At 37.8% G+C, this 20,805-nt stretch overlaps 1 protein-coding gene across 2 annotated transcripts in view; it reads left to right on the forward strand.

The window, feature by feature from the left end:
* Positions 1-20,805, forward strand: part of LOC140714697 (lysosomal alpha-glucosidase-like) — a 45,715-nt gene that overhangs the window by 7,509 nt on the left and 17,401 nt on the right. The window contains exons 2-14 of one of the 2 annotated variants that reach the window (XM_073026166.1): positions 1,909-1,968; positions 3,099-3,755; positions 5,992-6,137; positions 8,787-8,952; positions 9,741-9,837; positions 10,062-10,181; positions 11,105-11,223; positions 11,808-11,939; positions 14,252-14,362; positions 17,106-17,219; positions 17,682-17,766; positions 17,940-18,057; positions 19,005-19,138. In XM_073026166.1, coding sequence (XP_072882267.1) covers positions 3,186-3,755; positions 5,992-6,137; positions 8,787-8,952; positions 9,741-9,837; positions 10,062-10,181; positions 11,105-11,223; positions 11,808-11,939; positions 14,252-14,362; positions 17,106-17,219; positions 17,682-17,766; positions 17,940-18,057; positions 19,005-19,138 — 1,912 coding nt within the window. In that variant the 5' untranslated portion in view covers positions 1,909-1,968; positions 3,099-3,185. The remainder of the gene's footprint in view (positions 1-1,908; positions 1,969-3,098; positions 3,756-5,991; positions 6,138-8,786; positions 8,953-9,740; positions 9,838-10,061; positions 10,182-11,104; positions 11,224-11,807; positions 11,940-14,251; positions 14,363-17,105; positions 17,220-17,681; positions 17,767-17,939; positions 18,058-19,004; positions 19,139-20,805) is intronic. The other variant, XM_073026165.1, reaches the window with a different exon arrangement.

The following is a 20,805-nucleotide window of genomic DNA, read 5'->3' on the forward strand; positions in this document are numbered from 1 at the left end:
CCAAACTCAAGTGCGGGTCCAGTCTGTTTAACCCCTCTTTGTTTGACAAATCACCATTTTTCCAGTGATGCACTTCACCCCATCCCACCAGCAATCAATTTGGTATACCTTCGTTGCCTTCCTTGTATTACAAGTATTTTGTTCCTTGGTTGAGGAGACCAATTCTGTAATCATTATGTTTGATTAGCTTTTATAACTGGTTTCTATGCATTATTTCAAAAATTTTGTATGAGGACACCTGGATTACTCTAACATGAGGATCTGGAGGTCTCGCACCATTTAAAAAAAAAAAATTATCTGTCTATTCTTTCCACGAAAGTGGATGATCTTACAATTTTCTGTATTGCCCTTGTCCATTCACTTAATGTATCCATATCTCCTTGAAGCCTCTCTGTACCCTGCTCACAGTAGGACCCATCAGCAAGCTTGTATATCTTACCTTTGATTTCCTTGTCCGAATCATTGATATTTAATGTGTGATGTTGATCACTGCAGCCCCCACACATCACAACTTCGCAACTTATAAATGACCAGTTTATTCCTATTCAGTGTTTCTCTCTATTAGCTAATCCTTTATCCTTGCCTGTTGTTTCAAACCCAAATCCATAAGCACTCAATTTTGTTTAATAATTTCTTCTGTGACACTATTAAAGACCTTCTGAAAGTCCAAGTAAATCACTTCATTGGGTTCATCCTCATTTATTCTGCTGGTTACATGCCCCAAAACAGATTTGTTAAACATAATTTGTGTTTTCATAAGTTTACGTTGACTCTGGCTTATTCCCACTTCCTTAATAATAAGTTCCAGTACTTTCCTGCTACTGATGTTGGGTTACTGGTCTCCATTTCTCTTCTATCTTAAATGGTGGGTTATATTTGTGATCATCTAGTCTGGGAGAATTAATCTAAAGATGCTCATTTGAGTTGCTTTGAACTCTTCTTTCAAGTTAGACCAATTGCTCACCATTGTCTTCAGAAGTTCTTCTGTGATGTCCATGCAGACACACATGCAAAATATTTGTTTAATTTCTCTTCCATTTTCTTTTTCCCAATTAAATTTCTCTTGCCCCAACCTGTTAGACACCCTCAATTAACATGAGCTAAATCATTTTCTTTTTGTATATTTTAGTCATTTAGAAATGTTTGAGATTATGTTCCTCTTTGCTCATCCATGTGCTTACTTAGCCTTCTAAGATTTGAGATCGTTTAAAGTCATTTAAAGTGTAAAGAAGAATGAAATAATTATTTCTCTGGATCTGATGCAGCAAAAAAAAACACAATAAGATACACTAAAAACACAGCAAATATAAATACATAGGATAGTTGATGTACATACATTGATTTTATGTTCATAGAGTGACGCTAGGCGCAGGAGTGTCTGTACACAAGGTGACTGACAGGAAATGATAAAGTAGTGGTGGATAAGTGGAGAAGGTAGTCAAAATCTTTTTCCTGTGGTAGGGGTAACAAGCAGAAGAGGGCATTGGTTTAAGATGAGAGGAAAGATACTTAAAGGGGATATAAGGAGCAAGTTTTTACAGTGAGTGCTTGGTAACTAGATTGTGCTGTCAGTGGAGGAAATTGGATATAATTGCTGTATTTAAGAAGTGAATGGGGTTAGTGTGAGTGGGCAAAAATGTCAGTATTGATTTTGTGGTCTTGAAGTGCCTGTTTCTGTACTGTATGACACTGACTATAACTGACTTTATACCGCACTTAATACAAGACATAATGATGGTAAAATAGTTTGCTGTGAAGAGCTGCCACTGCACTGGCCTAGATTTTTATGTTTAGAGTTTCTTGACAGCTATAAGTGCTGCCCCAATTGATCCAAAACATATAGATACAGATGATTTTTGATTTTAAAAAATAATTATAAAGTTTCTGCTTACGTTGGTCTTTTGTTAGTCTAGATTTCTGAAAAGATTTATGAAGACAAGTGAGAAAGGCAAGGTAGCAAGGATGAAAGTAAGTCATGTGAGCTCATGTGATCTTAGATTTCTTCTATAATGATAGCTCAGTCTGATAACTGAGTAATTAGAAAAACCTACCCTCCATGACCCTTGTTATATAGCAGCTTTTGTAATCATTTGATAGGTCATCTGCAGGTAACACTAACTTTTTTTGCGAACTATCTTGAACTTTGCTTTACTCTGTCTCTCTTGGCAGCCTCCTTTGATTTAAATGATTTTCCTGAAACATCTGACTGAAAATAAATTGTTATTGCTCAAGAGTTTTCGGTGATAAGGATGCAAATTAGGCAAAAATGCTGAAGTTAGAATATCTTAACTTATTTGAGGCAGTTTAACTATTGCCTACAGAAGTTGAGCAGCTTGAAACACCAGTCCAGGGGTGAAATATCAGGGTGAGTTACAGCAAAAAATAGTTTTCTTGTAAACTATGCACATGTACTATCTGCTTTCTTTATGTAATTGGTATTCCACTTGGTGTTTTTCAGTGAATTTTTTTTTCTTGCTTATTTCATTGCTGGGTCAAAATCATGCCATTCTCAAACTAGTTTAATAATAATTTAATTGCACTATTTCTGTGTTTAGTTTCCTGAAACAAGTTTTACTTCTAGCTGTCTCTAGTGTGAATAGGACAATGAAATACGTCGAGGGCTCTGTAAATCTAAAGAAAATTAAATCAAATTTAATTATTTGAGTCTGATTGTAATAGATTTCTTGATTAACCATGATGTTTATGCAGGTATTAAAATATTCTAGTTCCATCAGCATTTTGTGTGTGTGGCTCAGATTTCCGTCCTCTGCAGATTTTCTCCTACTAGTTATATCAAATAATTAGAACTATTTCCATTAAAAGTAATAGTTGTGTTGAACCAAGAGTTACCAAATAATGACTAGAATTTCATTTAAGATTCTATTTATTGTGGTTTCTCTAAAAATCATCTGTCAGTTTGATTCTGACTTTGAGTACTTCTTGGATGAATTGCACAAAAATTAACAATGTGAAGCAACACATCATTAACAGATACTTTAGCAAGCATCTCAAAATTAGGATAAAGTGCTCAATGTTCTTATGCTTTATAACTACCAAGTTGTTTGTTTTAAACAATGTTGTTTCTTCTATCATTTTAGGCACAGATCCTAAATCACAGATTCAAGACTGTCTTTCCACCATATTTCCAGGACAAAGTAGAGGTCCTGGCTTAAGGAAATTGGAGAATGGCACCTTACGGACCTGGATCTATGACTAATCCCAGAATTCCATTAATTGCTACTCTTAAGTATGGGGCTATCCTCCTTGCTATCACTCTAGTTGGTGTGGTTATTTACCACAATTATTCCGTTCCCGATTTTGTAATCTCTTCTAGATACAGTAATGTTGGCAAAATTAAATGGGAGTTACTGTGGCAGTTCAGAAATTACAAGAATGGATCAGAAGCCCCTAAAGCACTGAACAAGTTGCCATTCGGAAAGGGTCATTATAGTCACTCACATTGTGATATTGATTCTAATAGAAGGTTTGACTGTGCTTTTAATGATCACATTGACATGAAGGAATGTCAGATTCGTGGCTGCTGTTGGATTCCAGTGGTTAGTAATATCAATGTGACTGGACCTCTTTGTTTCTTACCATCAAATTATCCTACATACAACATGGATAGCCTTTCTCCAACCAAGACAGGCTTTACAGCCACTCTAAGCCGAACTAAAAAGACATTTTTCCCAAATGACATAACAACACTTCAGTTGAGCGTAATGTACGAGACAGCAGGCAGACTTCATTTCACGGTAAGTAATCCTGATTAGAAAAGCTAATTTTAGTGAGGCCATAAAGATGTGTGTAGCTGCAAATATGTTAATGGAACAGATATAGCTATTATCCATCTCAATATTTTTCCAGTTGGTGTTGTAAGTAGTTATAGTTGATATTTTCAAATAAAGTCAAGTTGTGAGATTAAGCTAGTAAAAACAAATTAAGGTTAAAAGAAATTTTCTGAAATTTCCTCTAACAGATGTCTTCTGCATTATACTGCTTCTTCTTGACATAAAGTTGATGGTTCATTAACACTTAAGAAAATGTTTTATCTTTCCACTGTCATGCTTAATGGAAAAACTCCCCAAAAAACCCCACAATTATTGTACCCAAGAACCACTTTCTTTATAAGAGTACTAGGATGTTATAGGTAAAACTTCTTAAATTTGTAAATATTTATTAAATGAGTGTGTGTTTATTATCTATAGCTAAGAAGTTATTTTATTTAGAACGACAACATGGAAAAAAATTATTTGATCATTATGTCTTTTTTAAATTTATTTTCTTATTCAAAGACTGACTATTTACATGTGTATTATTTTATTTGATTTAAGAGGACATTTTTGTTGGTTTGCTTGGAATGAGTTAAATTTTGATCTACCTAAACATCACTGTTTGATATTTCCTCAATATGTCTCATTAATTAACACTATCTTTATAATTCATCTTTTTGTTATTACTTTTTTGTATTGGTATACAATTTTGAATGATTGTGTCTATGAATTATTTTAGTATGATTTATATTTAAATCAATTGAATAAACAAGCATTCCTTTGATTTACAGAGTGAGATAACTTAGCTAATTTCAGATTCATTTTTAACAATATTCGGACAAAAAGATTACAGGTATGTAAAGAGTAAACACGAGGAAATCTGCATTTGCTGGAAATTCAAACAACACACACAAAATGCTGGTGGAACACAGCAGGCCAGGCAGCATCTATAGGGAGAAGCACTGTCGACGCCTCGGCCCAAAACGTCAACAGCGCTTCTCCCTATAGATGCTGCCTGGCCTGCTGTGTTCCACCAGCATTTTGTGTGTGTTACAGGTATGTAAAGACTTTTTTTTAAAAAAAATGGATTTTTCCTCCTTCAACAGTTTTTCTTTTATAGAAAAAAAAAACAAACGATGATCTGACAAGATGCTGTTGATAGGATAAATAGTCTGAATCATTTTCCCAGAAGTCTTGAAAGTTTTCCCAGGAGTGTAAATAAGAGGGTTTAGTTTTCAGATGAAATGGGAAGAATCTAAAGGCGATCAGTGAGGTGAGTGGCTCACACGGGACAGTGAATATCTGCAACAAGTGACCAGAGGCATTTAAAAGGCATTTGAACAGGTACTTTGATAGGAAAGGCATTGAAGGATGTGGGCTTCATGAGGGCAAAAAGGGTTAGTGCAGTTAGGCATTATTATTGGCTAGGGCAAGGTTAGTCAAAAAGATGGGCATTACCATTGGCATGGACAAGATTGGCCAAAACAGGCCCATTTCTGTGTTATACATTTCAATAATTCTGAGAACAGAGGTCTGTTGTTTTAATTCAAAACTTTGAGAGAACTCCACCCAGTTCTTCTGTGTGGTTTGTATAATTGCTTTTCAATTCATCTGTGAGATATGTCTTGTTTTTTTTTAAAAGTGAAGTGTATTCCCAAAGAGCACATCCATTTAAAAATGTGGTCTTGGGACTCTCAAAAGTAATTTTCCCCCTCCTTGCTGCTGAATTAATTACTGTCATTAACAACAAAATTTATATATTTTTTGCTAAATTGATTGAATTATGTAGTGTTCTGTTACTAAGCATTAAACAAGTCTAATCTGTTGGTACATTAATGAACTAATTACTTTGTATTATTCACGGCAAATGAACACACTAAGCTTTACTGATTGAAGGTACATGTGGAAGCTACAGTTTATCTCTTAAGTAGATCTTGTTTCAGTAGAGGCCAGACTAAGAGTGGTTCACCAGTCCTCCAGGTTCAAGGGTTCAGCTCAGGGCTAACAACCCTGACTGGTCAAACAAAACTGTTACAGAAACAGCAATGAAGAGTTCTACATCTGCGTGTGACGGTATGAAGCAGAAATGAGAACCCTGAACCATACCTGGGGCACTGTAGAGAAGATGGCCAAGGACAGAGATGGAGGACTTTCATTGCTGCCCTAAATGCCAGCAGGCGTAATGGGCAGTAAGTGAGATCTTGTTTCTGTCTTTCAGCTTAAGGATCCAATGCACAAACGATACGAGGTTCCTTTTAATGTCCCAAAAGTAACTGAAAAAGCTTCAACACAGCTCTACAATGTAACATTTTCATCCGCACCTTTTGGCATCATTATCCAGAGAAAATCAAATGGGCTTGTGCTGTAAGTATATTTAGCCTTTAACTCTTGGGTATTCTTAACTGCCCCCAATGCCTGTAGCTCAATCTGGTAGTATATAGCACTGTGTAAGAACATAGGTATTCATAAATTAGAAAGAGAAGTGGAGTTTCAGGTTAGTAATTTTTCATAAAATGTGCAAAAAAGATTGAGATCTGATTAGTTTCAAACAAATTGAGAGCCAGAGAAACTGGTGATAGAAAGAAAAGTGAAAAAAGGTGGCTGGCTTTAGAGCGGAAGATTAGATATACTGAATGATGTAGGGTGACTGTGCAAGTTAAAAGGGATGGCAACGGAGCCTGAAGGAGCAAAAGGGAAGTTTAAAGATGTGAAACTCCACATTACCAACAACTGCCTTATGAAGGAATTGGAAAGTGATTGTGACCTGAAATTGTTGTTATATTTGGAACATAGTGGAGTGCCTAATCAAAAGACAAGGTGCCATTCCTGGCAGTTCCATCGAATTTCATTAGGTCGATGTAGGAGGCCGAGGCTGGGAAAATGAGATGGTAGTATCTGCAATGACAAATGATCATTTGATTGGAGAAATTACTTGGCTAAAAATTGAGGATAAGGAGATTCTTTTGTGGTTTTGGAAGGGAAAGCAAAGGATTAGAGGAGAAATGTGGGAAGAAGTATCCTTGGTCATAGGTCCTACCAACCACAACGGAGAGGAGTCCTGCGTTACGTGTAAATGAGAATGAATCAGAAACATTGGGATGATAAGTAACATCATCAAAAGAAATGCAACATAGATGGAGATCAGGAGGTCCACCAGCACTCAAGAAGCTTGACAACAAGCAGAGCATAGCAAACCACTTGGTAGACACCCCATCCACAACGATTCACTAACTTCACCACCTATGCGCAGCGGCAACAGTTTGTACCATCTGCAGGATATATTGCAGCAACTCACCAACTCACCAACTCCTGACTCTGTTCCTTCACTGTTGCTGGGTCAAATTGATGACACTCTCTCCCTAACCACATTGTAGGTATAGCCTCAGATCAAGGACTGCAGCAGTTCAGGAAGATGGCTCACCACTATCTTCTCAAGGCAATAAACACAATTAAATGGTGGCTTCATCTATGAAACCCACTTAAATTAATATGTATACAGGGTTTTTAAAAAAGTACAGAGAGGAATAAAGTGTTACTTTTTCAAATAATTGGCTGTTCTGCTTTTCTTCCAGAAATGATGCTTGATCTGCAGAGTCTTAATCAGCATCTTCTGTTGCTCTTTTACTGTTTTGCTTTTGTACTGTTGTTGAAATGGCTGGAGGCTTAGTTGCTGAACCACTGGAGGGTAGTTAAGGGTCAGAGGTAGGGATGGCGGGTTTACATTTCAAAAAAGGCATTTGAACCAATTTGATTTTTTTCCAGTAGTTTTATGCATACCAGATTTTCCTTTTCCATCCACCTGGCTTCACCTGTCACCTTCTAGCTAACCCTCCTTCCCCTCCCCTCCCACCTTTTTATTCTGGCATCTTCCCCTTCCTTTCTAGTCTTGAAGAAGGGCCTCGGCCTGAAACGTCAGCTGTTTATTCACTTCCATAGTTGCTGCTTGACATGCTGTGTTCCTCCAGCATTTTGTGTGTGTTACTCTAGATTTCCAGCATCTGCAGAATTCTCTTGTGTCTTCATTTCAGATTTATTTAATTTAAATTTATTCAAGTTCACAACTTGAACCTGTGTTCTCTGGGGTAATGAGGCCTGTATGTGGCCAACAATTTTGAACTGTACATCTCTGTATTTTTCCATTCCACTATCTTCCTAATCTTACCATCGTTGCCTTTGTGTACAGTTTCTATAAAGTGCAGTCTAAATTTGAGGAACTGCATTTTGTCTATTGATTTGGCATCTTATGGCATTCAAAGTAAACAACACATGCAAAATGCTGGAGGAAGTCATCAAGTCAATTTATGGAAGGAAATCAACTGTCAACATCTTGGACCAAGACCCTTCATCAGACCTGCTCACTATCTTCTATAGGTGCTGCCTGACTTGCTGAGCTCCTCCGATATTTTGCATGTGTAGCTCAACATTTCCAGCATTTGAACAAGCTCGTGGGGCTACTAAACAAACACTGAGTTCAGCAACTTTGGATCATAACCACTTCCTATTTTTTCTGACAACTGTTGTTGGTAGTGATTATTTTGCTCCCGCCTCTATCTTTTTTGAATTGTAGGAAAGAAAATGAGGAGGAATTAAATAATAAAATATGTCTGTTGTAAGGTAATGGCGCAGCATTTGTCCCTTCATTTGGCACGTTAACGCTCTTCTGCTTTGCAACATGACATATTTTGTTATTTAATACTTTCCAGTCTGCTTTCCTATAACAGATTCAAAGTCGTTGGTCAGGAATATAAACTCTTTCACTTTCTCTCGATGCTACCTGACAGGACATTTATTTCCAGCCCTTTTTTCCATCCTTTATTTTTCATTTCAGGTTTCCAGCATTTGCAATATTTTGCTCTGGATTGTAACTGAATTTGTATTTGGAGTAGTATAATGCCCTCAGTAGCTTTACCTGATTGAATCTTACAGAAATCTCAGGTTGTGTCCAGTGTCATGTACAAAATACCTCAGTTTAGTAATGCTAAAGGAGTTTTTGTTTTTGTTTTGTTTACTTAGCTTGAACACCACAGTGGCTCCATTATTTTATGCTGACCAGTTTCTGCAGATTTCTACGTCTCTTGCTACAAGGCACATTACTGGATTGGGAGAGCACATGACAAATTTGATCCTCGATGTCAACTGGACTCATTTAACTTTTTGGAATCGTGATCAAAGCCCTGGTGTAAGTTGCTTGCTATTTTTTCTCCTTTCTTGGGCCTCGGAAGTAAGCAGGATAACTTTACTTAGAGATGAATCTTGATGAAATCTAAGTTACCAATGACTATATGCAAGGAAGTATGCCAGCTTACCATAACTGATTATTTCTCCCCCCCCCTCTCCAAGTCCAGTGGAAACAAGTGCAACTTCGATGTTGTTTTACGTATTGCGTTTGTAGTAGCATTTTGAAATTTTCACTCTGAAATGCTTCAGGAAACAGCTTGTCACAATATGAAAACCTGGTCAGTGTCATGTTTCAGGCTGATGGTACTGAGAGCCAACCTAAAGCAATCTTCCTGAGGCACCTCATTTCAATCCCCATTTCTTTTTCTCGATAGCATTTGTCGATGTCTAGTGAAAATTACAGAGTGTTGAAAACACATTATCCAGTGAGACTTCATGAATCTCTTTCTGGTGCTGAAGAGATTGAACAGATTGTAATCCACATCTCAGTGACTGCAGCAGCTCAGGAAGGCAGCTCACAATCATTCTTCCGTTTTTCTAGGCATTTTCCTTATTAGTGCTTCCAATTGGGTTCTGGGGGTTCTAAGGTGATGAGGCTAAAGTAGGATCCCACAAATTATTGCAGGTGGGACTGAAAGTAGTCCACATTTTCCAAGGCTGTTTGATTAAATTAGTGGAGGATTACTGATGTCACCTGAGCAAAACAACGGCATGATATAAATTAGAGACAAAATTTGGAAATATGAAACCAAGTAATTACAGTCACTCGCACTATCCTGTTTTCTGCAGCTAAATTCCAATTTATATGGATCACACCCTTTCTACATGGTGATGGAAGAGGATGGGTCTGCTCATGGTGTTTTTCTGTTAAACAGTAATGCCAAGGGTAAGAAATTAACTTGTCCTCATTGAATATATAAATATATCTCAGTCCGAATTTGGAGACTTGATAGGTCTGTTTGTTATTACCTGTTCTTACCTTTTTTGAAAAGTAAACATGGTGATTTTGGACATTGTTTCATTATCACAAAGTTGACAATCCTCTTTGTATAATCTATGTGATTATTGCAGTAATGATGCTGTTAAATTAACTGATTTTGTTTTATCCAGATGCTTTACTCCAGCCATTCCCTGCTCTAACCTGGAGGACCACTGGGGGAATTCTTGATTTTTATGTGTTCTTGGGTCCAGACCCTAAAACAGTGATCAGACAGTATATGGATGTTATTGGTAAGATTGCAACTATGATGTTATTTATGCTGAGCTAACATCTAAAATTCTGACACACATTGATAATTCTAGATTTCCTTCCGATTATATCATGATGCAGCAGTGTTGGATTTTTAAAAAAATATAATGTGAAAAAATACATTTGGTTGTGTACAATTTATCTTAAAGCAATGCTTTCTGACAGGTGATTTATACATTTGCATAGTTGGATGCTGGCAAAGGAAGTAATTCAGAACAGTACAGCAGATATTATTTATTAATATTTGATGAAAGCAAATAAAACTGGTGTTACAATTCTGTTGTGGAATTCATTTCTCAGTGAACTGCAGGTGCTTGGAATTTTGTATACCCCCCCCCATCTCCAAGTAAACTTCATACTTTGGAGATATGTTAGTGTTATCTGTAAACATTCACAGAGAACTAAATTGAAACAGCTGAAAAATATCTTCAATAGTAAATTCACAGCAAATAAACTTTAATGCCAGTGGTTGCGACTGGATTTGAGCTACTTTCCAAAGCGATCATGTCAATATTTAACCAGCTATTTTATCTTCATCCTTTATCTATGCCAAATGATCCATCTGTTCTTCAGCATTAAACTCTGAACTTGTCTGTCTTTACTCTGATATAAAATATTCTTGTCGTGAAGAAGACAAACAGAATGTTCCTCTATGTCCTGGCCAGTGTTCATTCCACAACCACTGTTACAGTAGATTCATTCTAATTATTGCATGATTGTGCAACTGTACTGTAGGCAAATTGCTACATTTTCAACCTACAACAGAGATTATACAAAATAAATTACCGGTATAATCAATTGGCTGCAGCAATGTTACAAAAAGCACTAAATAAATCCATAGTTTTTCTTTTGATCTTAACTCTACCTTACATAACATCTCATTATACATTATGTGATTGGGTAGGTTATCCAATAATGCCGCCATATTGGAGCCTAGGATTCCATTTATGTCGTTGGGGTTACTGGAGTACCAACATCACCCGGGAGGTAGTGGAGAACATGACTAGAGCTCACATGCCTCAGGTGAGAATACAAACATAAAAGAGGATTTTCTGTCAAAAGAAAGCCTGGTCTTGTAAAATAAAAGATTCTTCCAAAGAACTGCTGCGGGAAGTGAGCACTGAACTTTAATCATGTACTTAGATGAATGGATTGAGTAATTAATCTATTATATGGTAAAGAATGGCATTTTCCCTCTGCAAGAGCTAATACATACATTTAACTATTGAAATGGTGTGCATTTACTTTGGAAACACAGGAGTAGTGTGGCTCAATATGTAGGGAAAGGAATATGTACATTGGGTGTCATGGTAACATATTATTTCCAGTACTAGCAACTTAGACTTAATTCCCGCCGCTGCCTGTACATTCACCCCGTGACCGTGTGGGTTTCTTCTGGGTGTTCCAGTTTCCTCCCACAGTTCAAAGACATACCGGTTGGTAGGTCAGTTGGTCATTGTAATATGTCCCATGATTAGGTTCGGATTAAATTGGGGGATTGCTGGGTGGAGTTGCTCAAACCCATCACTGAGTGTCAAGAAATAAATATTTTACTCATCATCAGCTGGATATAGAATTGCTCTTGTTAAAGATCGTTCTTTCTCCAGGATGTACAATGGAATGATTTGGATTACATGGACGGGAAAAAAGACTTCACTTACAACAGACAGAACTTTTCAGACTATGCAGAGATGGTTGAAGAGTTTCATCAAAAGGGCTTAAAATATGTCATGATTGTGGTAAGAAAAATTCAGAAGTAAGGAGGAGTTGATCAAAGTGATTTGATTGCTAAAGTTAAAAGAAGTTTTTTTTTGTTTGACGAAGTTGAGCAGAATATACACTGGTATATCTGAAATTTTTAAAAAAACACATTGTATTTTGGAAATGCTCAGCACAACAGGCAGCATACAGAGAAATAGAAATAGTTAACAATTCAGATTAATTTCTGACAAGGGGTCTTTTACCTGAAACATTAAATCAGTTTGACTTTCCCTGGTTGCTGCTTGGCCTGCTGAGTATTTCCTGCATTTCTGTTTCAAGGTCCAACACTGATACTTGGAGACACGAGACTGTTGGATTCAGGAGCAAAAAGTATGTACTGATACTTTGTTTAAAGCTAAGGATGTTTTCCTAGGAATGCTAGGAATAGAGCGCACGCACGCACGCGCGCGCACACACACTTTTTATAGTACCTATAAAAAGTAGTAAAAAAAATGCTGCATTCATTTTACCTGCTACATTCACAAGCCTTCCAGGGCCTGCTGCAGTGAAGCATCCCCACAGCATGATGCAGCCACCACCGTGTTTCGCATTAGGGAAGATGTGTTTTTGATGATGTGCAGTGTTTGGCTGATGGCCAGAAATAACAATTTTTGTTTTATCAGACCATAGAACCTTCTTCCAGCTGACTTCAAAGTCTCCCACAGACCTTCTGGCAAAATGTAGCTAAAATTTCATGCAAGTTTTTTTTTCAACAGTGGCTTTCTCTTTGCTGCTATCTCATAAAGCTGTGACTGGTGAAGCCAGTTGTTGTATGCACAGTCTTTCTGATCTCAGCAACTGAAGGTTGTAACTCCTCCAGAGTTGTCATAGGTCTTTTGTTGTCTTCCCTCACTAGTCCCCTTCTTGCATGGTCACTAAGTTTTTGAAGACCACGTGCTCGAGGTAGATTTACAGCTGTGCCATATTAACCATAGAATCTATATTCTTGATGATTGACAAAACTCCAAAGGATATTCAGTGACTTTGAAATTTTCTTGTATCCATTTCCTGACTTGTGCTTTTCAATAACCTTTTCGTGGAGTTGCTTGGAGTGTACTTTCGGCTTCATGGTGTAGTTTTTCCCAGGATACTGTCTCACTAGCAAGTTGGAACTTCCAGATCAGGTGTATTTTAATGAATTAAAACACCTTGATTGCACACAAGTCTCCAAAAACAGATCTCCATTTAAGTAATAATGTACTTATAAAATATTTCTTTCTTTTTTAATCTTTTTATTAATTTTCAAATACATAAGCATAATAACAATAGTAGTACAGAGAGATTGGGATTACATCATTGGTAAACAGTATATACGAGTAAAAGCTATAGATAACACAAATGTACTAAACTTCCCAAACTCTTAATGTAATTAAACATGGTAAAAAAAAAGACGACATGTCAAAAAAAGAAACCCAAATTAGAAAACAAAAAAAAACCTAAGCTAAACAAAACTAAACTAAACAAAGCTGGGCTTCTTCTAAAGTCAATTGGCTGCACCAGTGATGATGATGATATGGTGTGTCAAGTTAAGGGGGGGGGGTGAATACTTATGCAATCAATTATTTTGTGTTTTATATCTGTAATTAATTTAGATCACTTTGTTGAGATCTGTTTTCACTTTGACACGAAAGAGTCATTTTCTGTTGATCAGTGTCAAAAAAAAGACAAGTTAAATCCACTGTGATTCATTGTTGTAAACCAATAAACATGAAAACTTCCAGGGGGGAGCGAATACTTTTTATAGGCACTGCATGTGTATGTATGTATGTGTGTGTGTATATAGAGATAGCGAGAAAGAGAGAGAGAGAGATTACTGACAGCATTTCTACTCAAGGATTCTGATGTGATCTATAGCCGTCCCTAATGCTGTCCTTTGCTGCGCCAAGAATTTTTCTGTGGGCTAAGCAGTGGACTGGCCCTCCTACAGCAATGAAATATTTAAAGTGATCTTTTGGCAGCATGGCTTGTCTTTGTGTGAATGTGTGTGACTTCTTTAACAGACAGATTTAGGAAAGCTGGGGTGCAGTGCCGAGATGTGGGGTTCACGGCTACAAGCGTGAAGGAAGGAAGGGGGTAGGCCTCAGGACTGTCTGTGGCTGCTCCCTGTTTCAACAAATCTCTCAGACCCTGGAGGCCCTCTTGTCACCTCCTCCTAGATGCTTCTTAACTCTCCCTAGCCCTGAAATTTCTCTCTACTAACAAAGCCAATAGCTAGCAACTTTTTTGAAGCTTAATTTGATATTTGACAATTTTGTTCCATGTCCTTACAGTATTTTTCTTTTCGTTATAGGATCCTGGCATCAGCAGTGCAGAGACACCAGGGACATACAAACCATATGATGATGGTGTAAAGAGAGGTGTCTTTATCAAGAATGAAACAGGTCTACCATTAATAGGGCAGGTCAGTACAGCAAAGAGAAGCTTGATTTTTAAATCTGGATTTTTGCATTTGTTCATTATTAATAGCAAGCAACACTATTCTGCCAAATTTTCTTTATATGGAGAAATGAAATAGTGTTTTGGAAAGATGTTGGTTAACTTAAAGTACTATTAATTGTTTTGAATAATGCCTCTTAGAATACAGTTCTATTCAAAATTTGATACATCTGTTAGAAAATGTTATTAATTTCACATAGTTGGGGCAGCATAGTAATGTAACAGTTAGTACATCGCTTTACAGTGCCAGCAATCACTGATCGGGTTCAATTCACACCACTACTTATAAGAGGTTGGTACATTCTCCCCTTGGCTGCTTGAGGTCCCTTATGAGTGTTCTGCTTTTCTCCTACTTTCTAAAAATGTACTGTTACATTAGTGAGTTGTGGGCATGCAAAGTTGGTGCCGAACCATGATGACACTTGCAGACTGCCTAGAACTGATTAAATTTGATGCAAACAAAGGATTTCACTGCATATTTCGGTATACGTGTTACAAATAAAGCTAATCTCTGTTGTGTAGGACAGCGATCCCTTCAGTCTGAAAGGATCTGAACTTCCACCAAAGCTCTGGTAATTTTCTAATTCAAATCTCAGGAGTTCCCAACTATGTTCTAAAGTTTATAGTACATGATTTAGTTGGGGATCAGGTTAAAACTCTATTTTTACTTAAAAAGAACATTAAATCCAATCAGAATCTGGTTTGTTATCAGCAGCATCTGTCATGAAATTTGTTACCCTATCATCAGCAGTTCAATGCAATATATAATATAGAAGAGAAAAAATATAATAAAAATAAATAAGTAAATCAGTTACAGTATATGTATATTGAATAGATTAAAAATCATGCAAAAACGGAAATATATTTTTAAAAAGTGACATGGTGTTCATGGGTTCATTGTCCATTTAGGAATCAAATGGCAAAGGGGAAGAAGCTGTTCCTGAATCACAGAATGTGTGCCTTTAGGCTTCTGTACTTCCTACCTGATTGAAACAATGAGAAAAGAGCATGCCCTGGGTGCTGGGGGTCCTTAGTAATGGACGCTGCATTTCTAAGACACTGCTCCTTGAAGACGTCCTGTTTACTTTGTAGGCTAGTACCCAAGATGGAGCCAACTCAATTTACGATCCTTTGCAGTTTCTTTCGGTCTTGTGCGGTAGCTTCCCCACCCCCACCCCCCCATATCAGACAGTGACGCAGCCTGTCAGAATGCTCTCCGTAGTACACGTTCAGAAGTTGTTGAGTGTTTTTGTTGACATACCAAATCTCTTCAAACTCCTGATGAAGTGTAGTCACTTGCCATCTTCATAGCTGCATGTTATATTGGGACCAGGTTAGGTCCTCGGGGATCTTGACGCCCAGGAACTTGAAGCTGCTCACTCTCTCTACTTCTGAACTCTCTATGAAGATTGGTATGTTCTCTTTCATCTTACCCTTCCTGAAGTCCACAATCAGCTCTTTTGTCTTATTGCTGTTGAGTGCAAGGTTGTTGCTGCGCCACCACTCCACTAGTTGGTATATCTTGCTCCTGTATGCCCTCTCATCTTCATCTGAGATTCTGCCAACAATGGTTGTATCATCAACAAATTTGTAGGTGGTATTTGAGCTATGCCTAGCCACACAGTCATGGGTATAGAGAGAGTAGAGCAGTGTGTTAAGCCCACACCCCTGAGGTGCACCAATGTTGATTGTCAGCGAGGAGGAGTTATTATCGCCAATCTGCACAGATTGTGGTCTTCCGGTTAGGAAGTCGAGGATCTATTTACAAAAGGAGGTACAGAGGTCCAGGTTCTATAACTTATCAATCAGGATTGTGGGAATTATGGTGTTAAATGCTGAGCTGTAGTCGATGAACAGCACCCTGATATGGGTGTTTGCATTGTCCAGGCGGTCTAAGGCCGTGTGAAGAGTCATTGAGATTGCGTCTGCCATGACCTATTGTGGCAATAAGCAAATTGCAATGGGTCTGGGTCCTTGCTGAGGCAGGGTTTCAGTCTAGTCCTGACCAACCTCTCAGAGCATTTCATCATTGTCGATGGGAATGCCACAAGGCAATAGTCATTAAGGCAGCTCACATTATTCTTCTTAGGCACTGGTATAATTGTTGCTTTTTTTGAAGCAAGTGGGAACTTCCGCCCATAGCAGTGAGATGTTGAAAATGCCCTTGAATACTCCCACCGGTTGGTTGGCACAAGTTTTTAGAGCCTTACCAGGTACTCTATCAGGACCTTCCACCCTGCGAAAGTTCACCCTCTTTAAAGACAGCCTAACATCGACCTCCAAGACAGATGACAAGGTCACCGGGTGCAACAGGGATCTTAACAGCTGCAGTTATATTCTCCCTTTCAAAGCAAGCAGAGAAGGAATTGAGTTCATCTGCTCGTGAAGCAGATGACCATAAACACAGATTCTGCAGATGCTGTGTATCGCTCATTGGATCCAACCAAGCTGTTTGGCCTTACTTGCTGTTACTGTAATGCACAACTCTGTGTGTTTCTGTGCATCAATATAAATAGTAATGAAGTGCAGGCGATGGACTGGGAGAGGCAGATGTAATGTGGACTACTTGTTGAAATTGAAATCTAGAAATGTATGCCCGTCACCTTCCTGGCTTCTCTTGCAGTCTCTACTATCTGGACTTGATTTGAATTCACAGCACTCACATAGTCTCCAGAAACATTCAAGTTCTTCTGGTCTGCTTTATTTAGGTTTGGCCTGGTTTTACAGCCTTCCCAGATTTTACAAACCCAGAAACCATGGCTTGGTGGTATGAAAACATTAAGGAGTTTCATGATCAAGTGCCATTTGATGGGATATGGATTGTAAGTATATGAAGAAAACTCAAAATATAAAGTTTAAACACTTTGGAAAGTGAATAAAGTGATATGAAATAGGCATTTTAAATGCTCTCATTCTTTGTGTCATTCAAAATTCCATTATTCAAAATAGTTACATTATTTAAACATGTATAATACAAGCACAGGAACAGTGCTAGGTAACTGATAGTGTACAGTCACTTATTGTTTCTACGTCTGCTAAATTCCATATGCAGAAATGTCATTTTTTTGCTGTTACATGATGCTGTTATAATGTTGGTGCCAATGCCATGGGTCCTTTTCTCTTCGCCTGAAGTTCATCTGTGTCTGTAATTATTTGATCTGGATGCAGAGGCAGAAACTTGCTGCCCCAGTGAAAGTGGTTTTAAGGATGTGGAGGAGTTATGTCTATGAGATCGACTGTTTTAACATTTTTGGAAAAAAAATGTTAAATAAACTGTTTTGCAGGACATGAATGAGCCTTCCAACTTCATTAGTGGAGCAGTTGGTGGTTGTCCAGATAACAATTTAGAAAACCCTCCGTATGTACCAGGTAAAAATCAAAATTTTAAACTTTCACTTTTAAAGCCATTCCGCACCCTTCCTTGCAGTGAAGTTTGTTTGAGGTATTGCGTGCTTTCTGGTTTAATGCTTTGATTTTTAATTTTCATTGTATTTATGACTTCTGTGTAAATAATTTATTGGGTTTGGATTTGTCTGCTGCAGATGTGAGTGGAGGATATCTAGCATTTCGTACACTGTGTATGTCGGGTAAACAGAATCTCTCATCGCATTATAACCTGCACAACCTTTACGGGTTAACTGAGGCTATTGCTTCCCATGAGTGAGTAACAATTAAATCATAAATTAATTAGTTATACTGAATATAGTTTCAGTAATATAAAGTACTCAAGGGTTTTTGAACACGGCAGAAGTCAAAAGAAAATACTTTGAACTTGTTCTGCCCTTTTTAATTGCTTCAGCATACTTTGAGTGTTATTCTTCATGCATTAATTTGCAAATAAATGTTGCATTAAAGCCTAAAGCCTGATCCTGATCTCTGAGTGTGCAAAGGCAGAGTTCTAGCATAACCTGAAAATAGGAACCAGAAGCAGAAATCTTAACTGATATTTTTGTATTTCCCAGTCCAAGGTACCACAATTGTACCACTTATACCTTTGCTTTAGCTCCGAAGGGACAATGTGACCTTCCTAATCTAAATGAATTTATCATTTACATAGACATTTAGATTTAACAGTCAGCTGACTATCATCTGAAAGCCAGAGCGATTATTTTTCCACAGGTTTCATTTTGATCCACAGTCCTTATCAGTCCTTGAAGTTAGACAGGACATAAACTGTCACCCTTTTCAGACTTGTAGTAGAAAATTGTTTGAGCCTGTAGTAATTCTGGAACACCTTTTTGGTTCCTTCAGCTTCCCCAAATTAGAGAATACCTTAAGTACCAACACAGATACAGCAGTATATGATGTCCTACCTAATTGTTCTTAAATGCTACTAATACTCTAAGCTGAGTTACTGGATAGAGTTTGTATGCAGGGAGTGTAAAAGCTCAAACTGCATTCGATCTCAGTGAATGGATCTTTTACAACAACTTTGGCAGAAGGATGCCAACAGCAAAAAGGAATATCAAATATTGGCAATGACTCTTAATAGCACATTCCCCAAGTAACTTGAATAGAGTTGAAGTGAGGAAAAAATAATGTTCTTCATTGGCAGTAGTCAATTTTTGCGAACATTAAGCTATTAATGTGTTCTGTCTTGCATTTAGTGCATTGATCAAAGTGAGAGGAAAACGGCCTTTCGTTATTTCACGGTCCACATTCCCTAGTCATGGTCATTATGCTGGACACTGGACTGGGGATATCTCAAGTAACTGGTATGACATGTACTACACTATCCCAGGTACATAAATTAATGTGGAGTTTGTTAATTGACCTGGAAGGTGAGCTTTTTTTTTCCTTCAAAGGTATTGCCTCATCCATTTCACTTTCATTTATGGAATTTTGTGTACCTGACTGTTGGAATACCTGGATGGTTTGTATCTGAGAATGAAATTTGATTTTTAAACATGATACTCTGCTCACATTCATTTTTGTCAATTTAGATTTTTCTCACTTTGCTTGCACAATTGAGCAGGAAAACAGCATTGACCATTAACGACAACTTATCCAGGCAATGCTCTCTTCTTGCTACTTACCATCAGGAAGGAAGTACAGGAGCCTTAGTTCCTATATCACTTGGTTCAGGAGCAGTTGTTATCCTTCAGTCATCAGGCTTCTGAACCAGAGAGGATAACTTCACTCACTGCACTGATTCCACACTCTTTGGAATCACTTTCAAAGACTCTACAATTCATGTTCTCAATATTATTTATTAATTGCTGTTGAGCGACTCGGCAACCCTATGGGTAGTGTACTTGTCCATCAGGTTTTCGTGGCAAGATACGGAAGTAGATTGCCAAGCCTTTCTTCTGCATAAATATTGCTACTGTCCAGATTCGAACTCAGGACCATCTGCCTCGAAGTCCAATTCTGATTCCACTACACCACCCGCCGGCCTGTTTATTACTTATTTATCTATTATTGTTATGTTTTTTTTTGTGTTTGCACGGTTTGTCTTTTGCACTTTGATTGCTTATCGGCCTTTGTGTTTCTTTGTGAACTCCTGCAAGAAAATAAATCTGAGTAGTAAATGGTCTGATGTTCAGTACTATGCAGAAGTCTTTGGTACGTATATATAACTAGGGAGCCTAAGACATTTGCACAGTACTGTATTTGTCAATGTGGAGTGGAGAGCAAATTTGTAAATCTGACAGGAGCAAAGAATGGCATAGGTGGAGCACTGCATGAGGAGTGTGGGACAGGTGGCAGAGGAGGAGTGCCAGGGACAAGGGTGCAGACACACCCAGCCCTGAGACAGCAGGCAAGGTCATTTGCTTCCAAGCAATCGATTTATTGATCATTATAGAATATTGCTGTAGTGCTTGCCCTGTTCCCTCCCCTCTCCCTTCCCCTTTTCCCAGCCATGATTCCCCTCTCCCTGGCCCCTTCCCACTCTGTCCACAAAAGAGACTCCTATCAGAATCAGGTTGATCATCACTCACATTTATCATGAAATTAGATTTTTTTTGCTGCAGCTGTACAGTGCAAAACATAAAATGACTTCAGTACTGGGCAAAAATTTCAGACACCCTAGCTATATATATGTGCCTAAGACTTTTGCACAGTATTGTATTTACTTTGAACTGAAATTCCATCATTCCAGCACCTTTACTGGCTGTGGGCATTTGTAGCCAAGCTCTGCCTCAGCTGTTAAAAGCTGGCAACTTGACATGTGCGTTAAAGGAGAGCAGGTAATTCTCCCCATTCTACTTCTCTAATACAAATACCTTTGAAAACGTTGCAAGTACACTACCAGTATATATCATGTCACCGCAAAGTAAATTCATTTGATACAACCAGTAATTGTTCATAAGTTGTTTGAGATAGTCAAACTATTTTTGTTATTTGTTTTACAACAGTTTAAAAGCGAAAAATGGAACGTTGAAACATGAAATGTTTTTTTAAAAA

Source organism: Hemitrygon akajei, chromosome 22 (genome assembly GCF_048418815.1).
Source record: "Hemitrygon akajei chromosome 22, sHemAka1.3, whole genome shotgun sequence".
NCBI lineage: Eukaryota > Metazoa > Chordata > Chondrichthyes > Myliobatiformes > Dasyatidae > Hemitrygon > Hemitrygon akajei.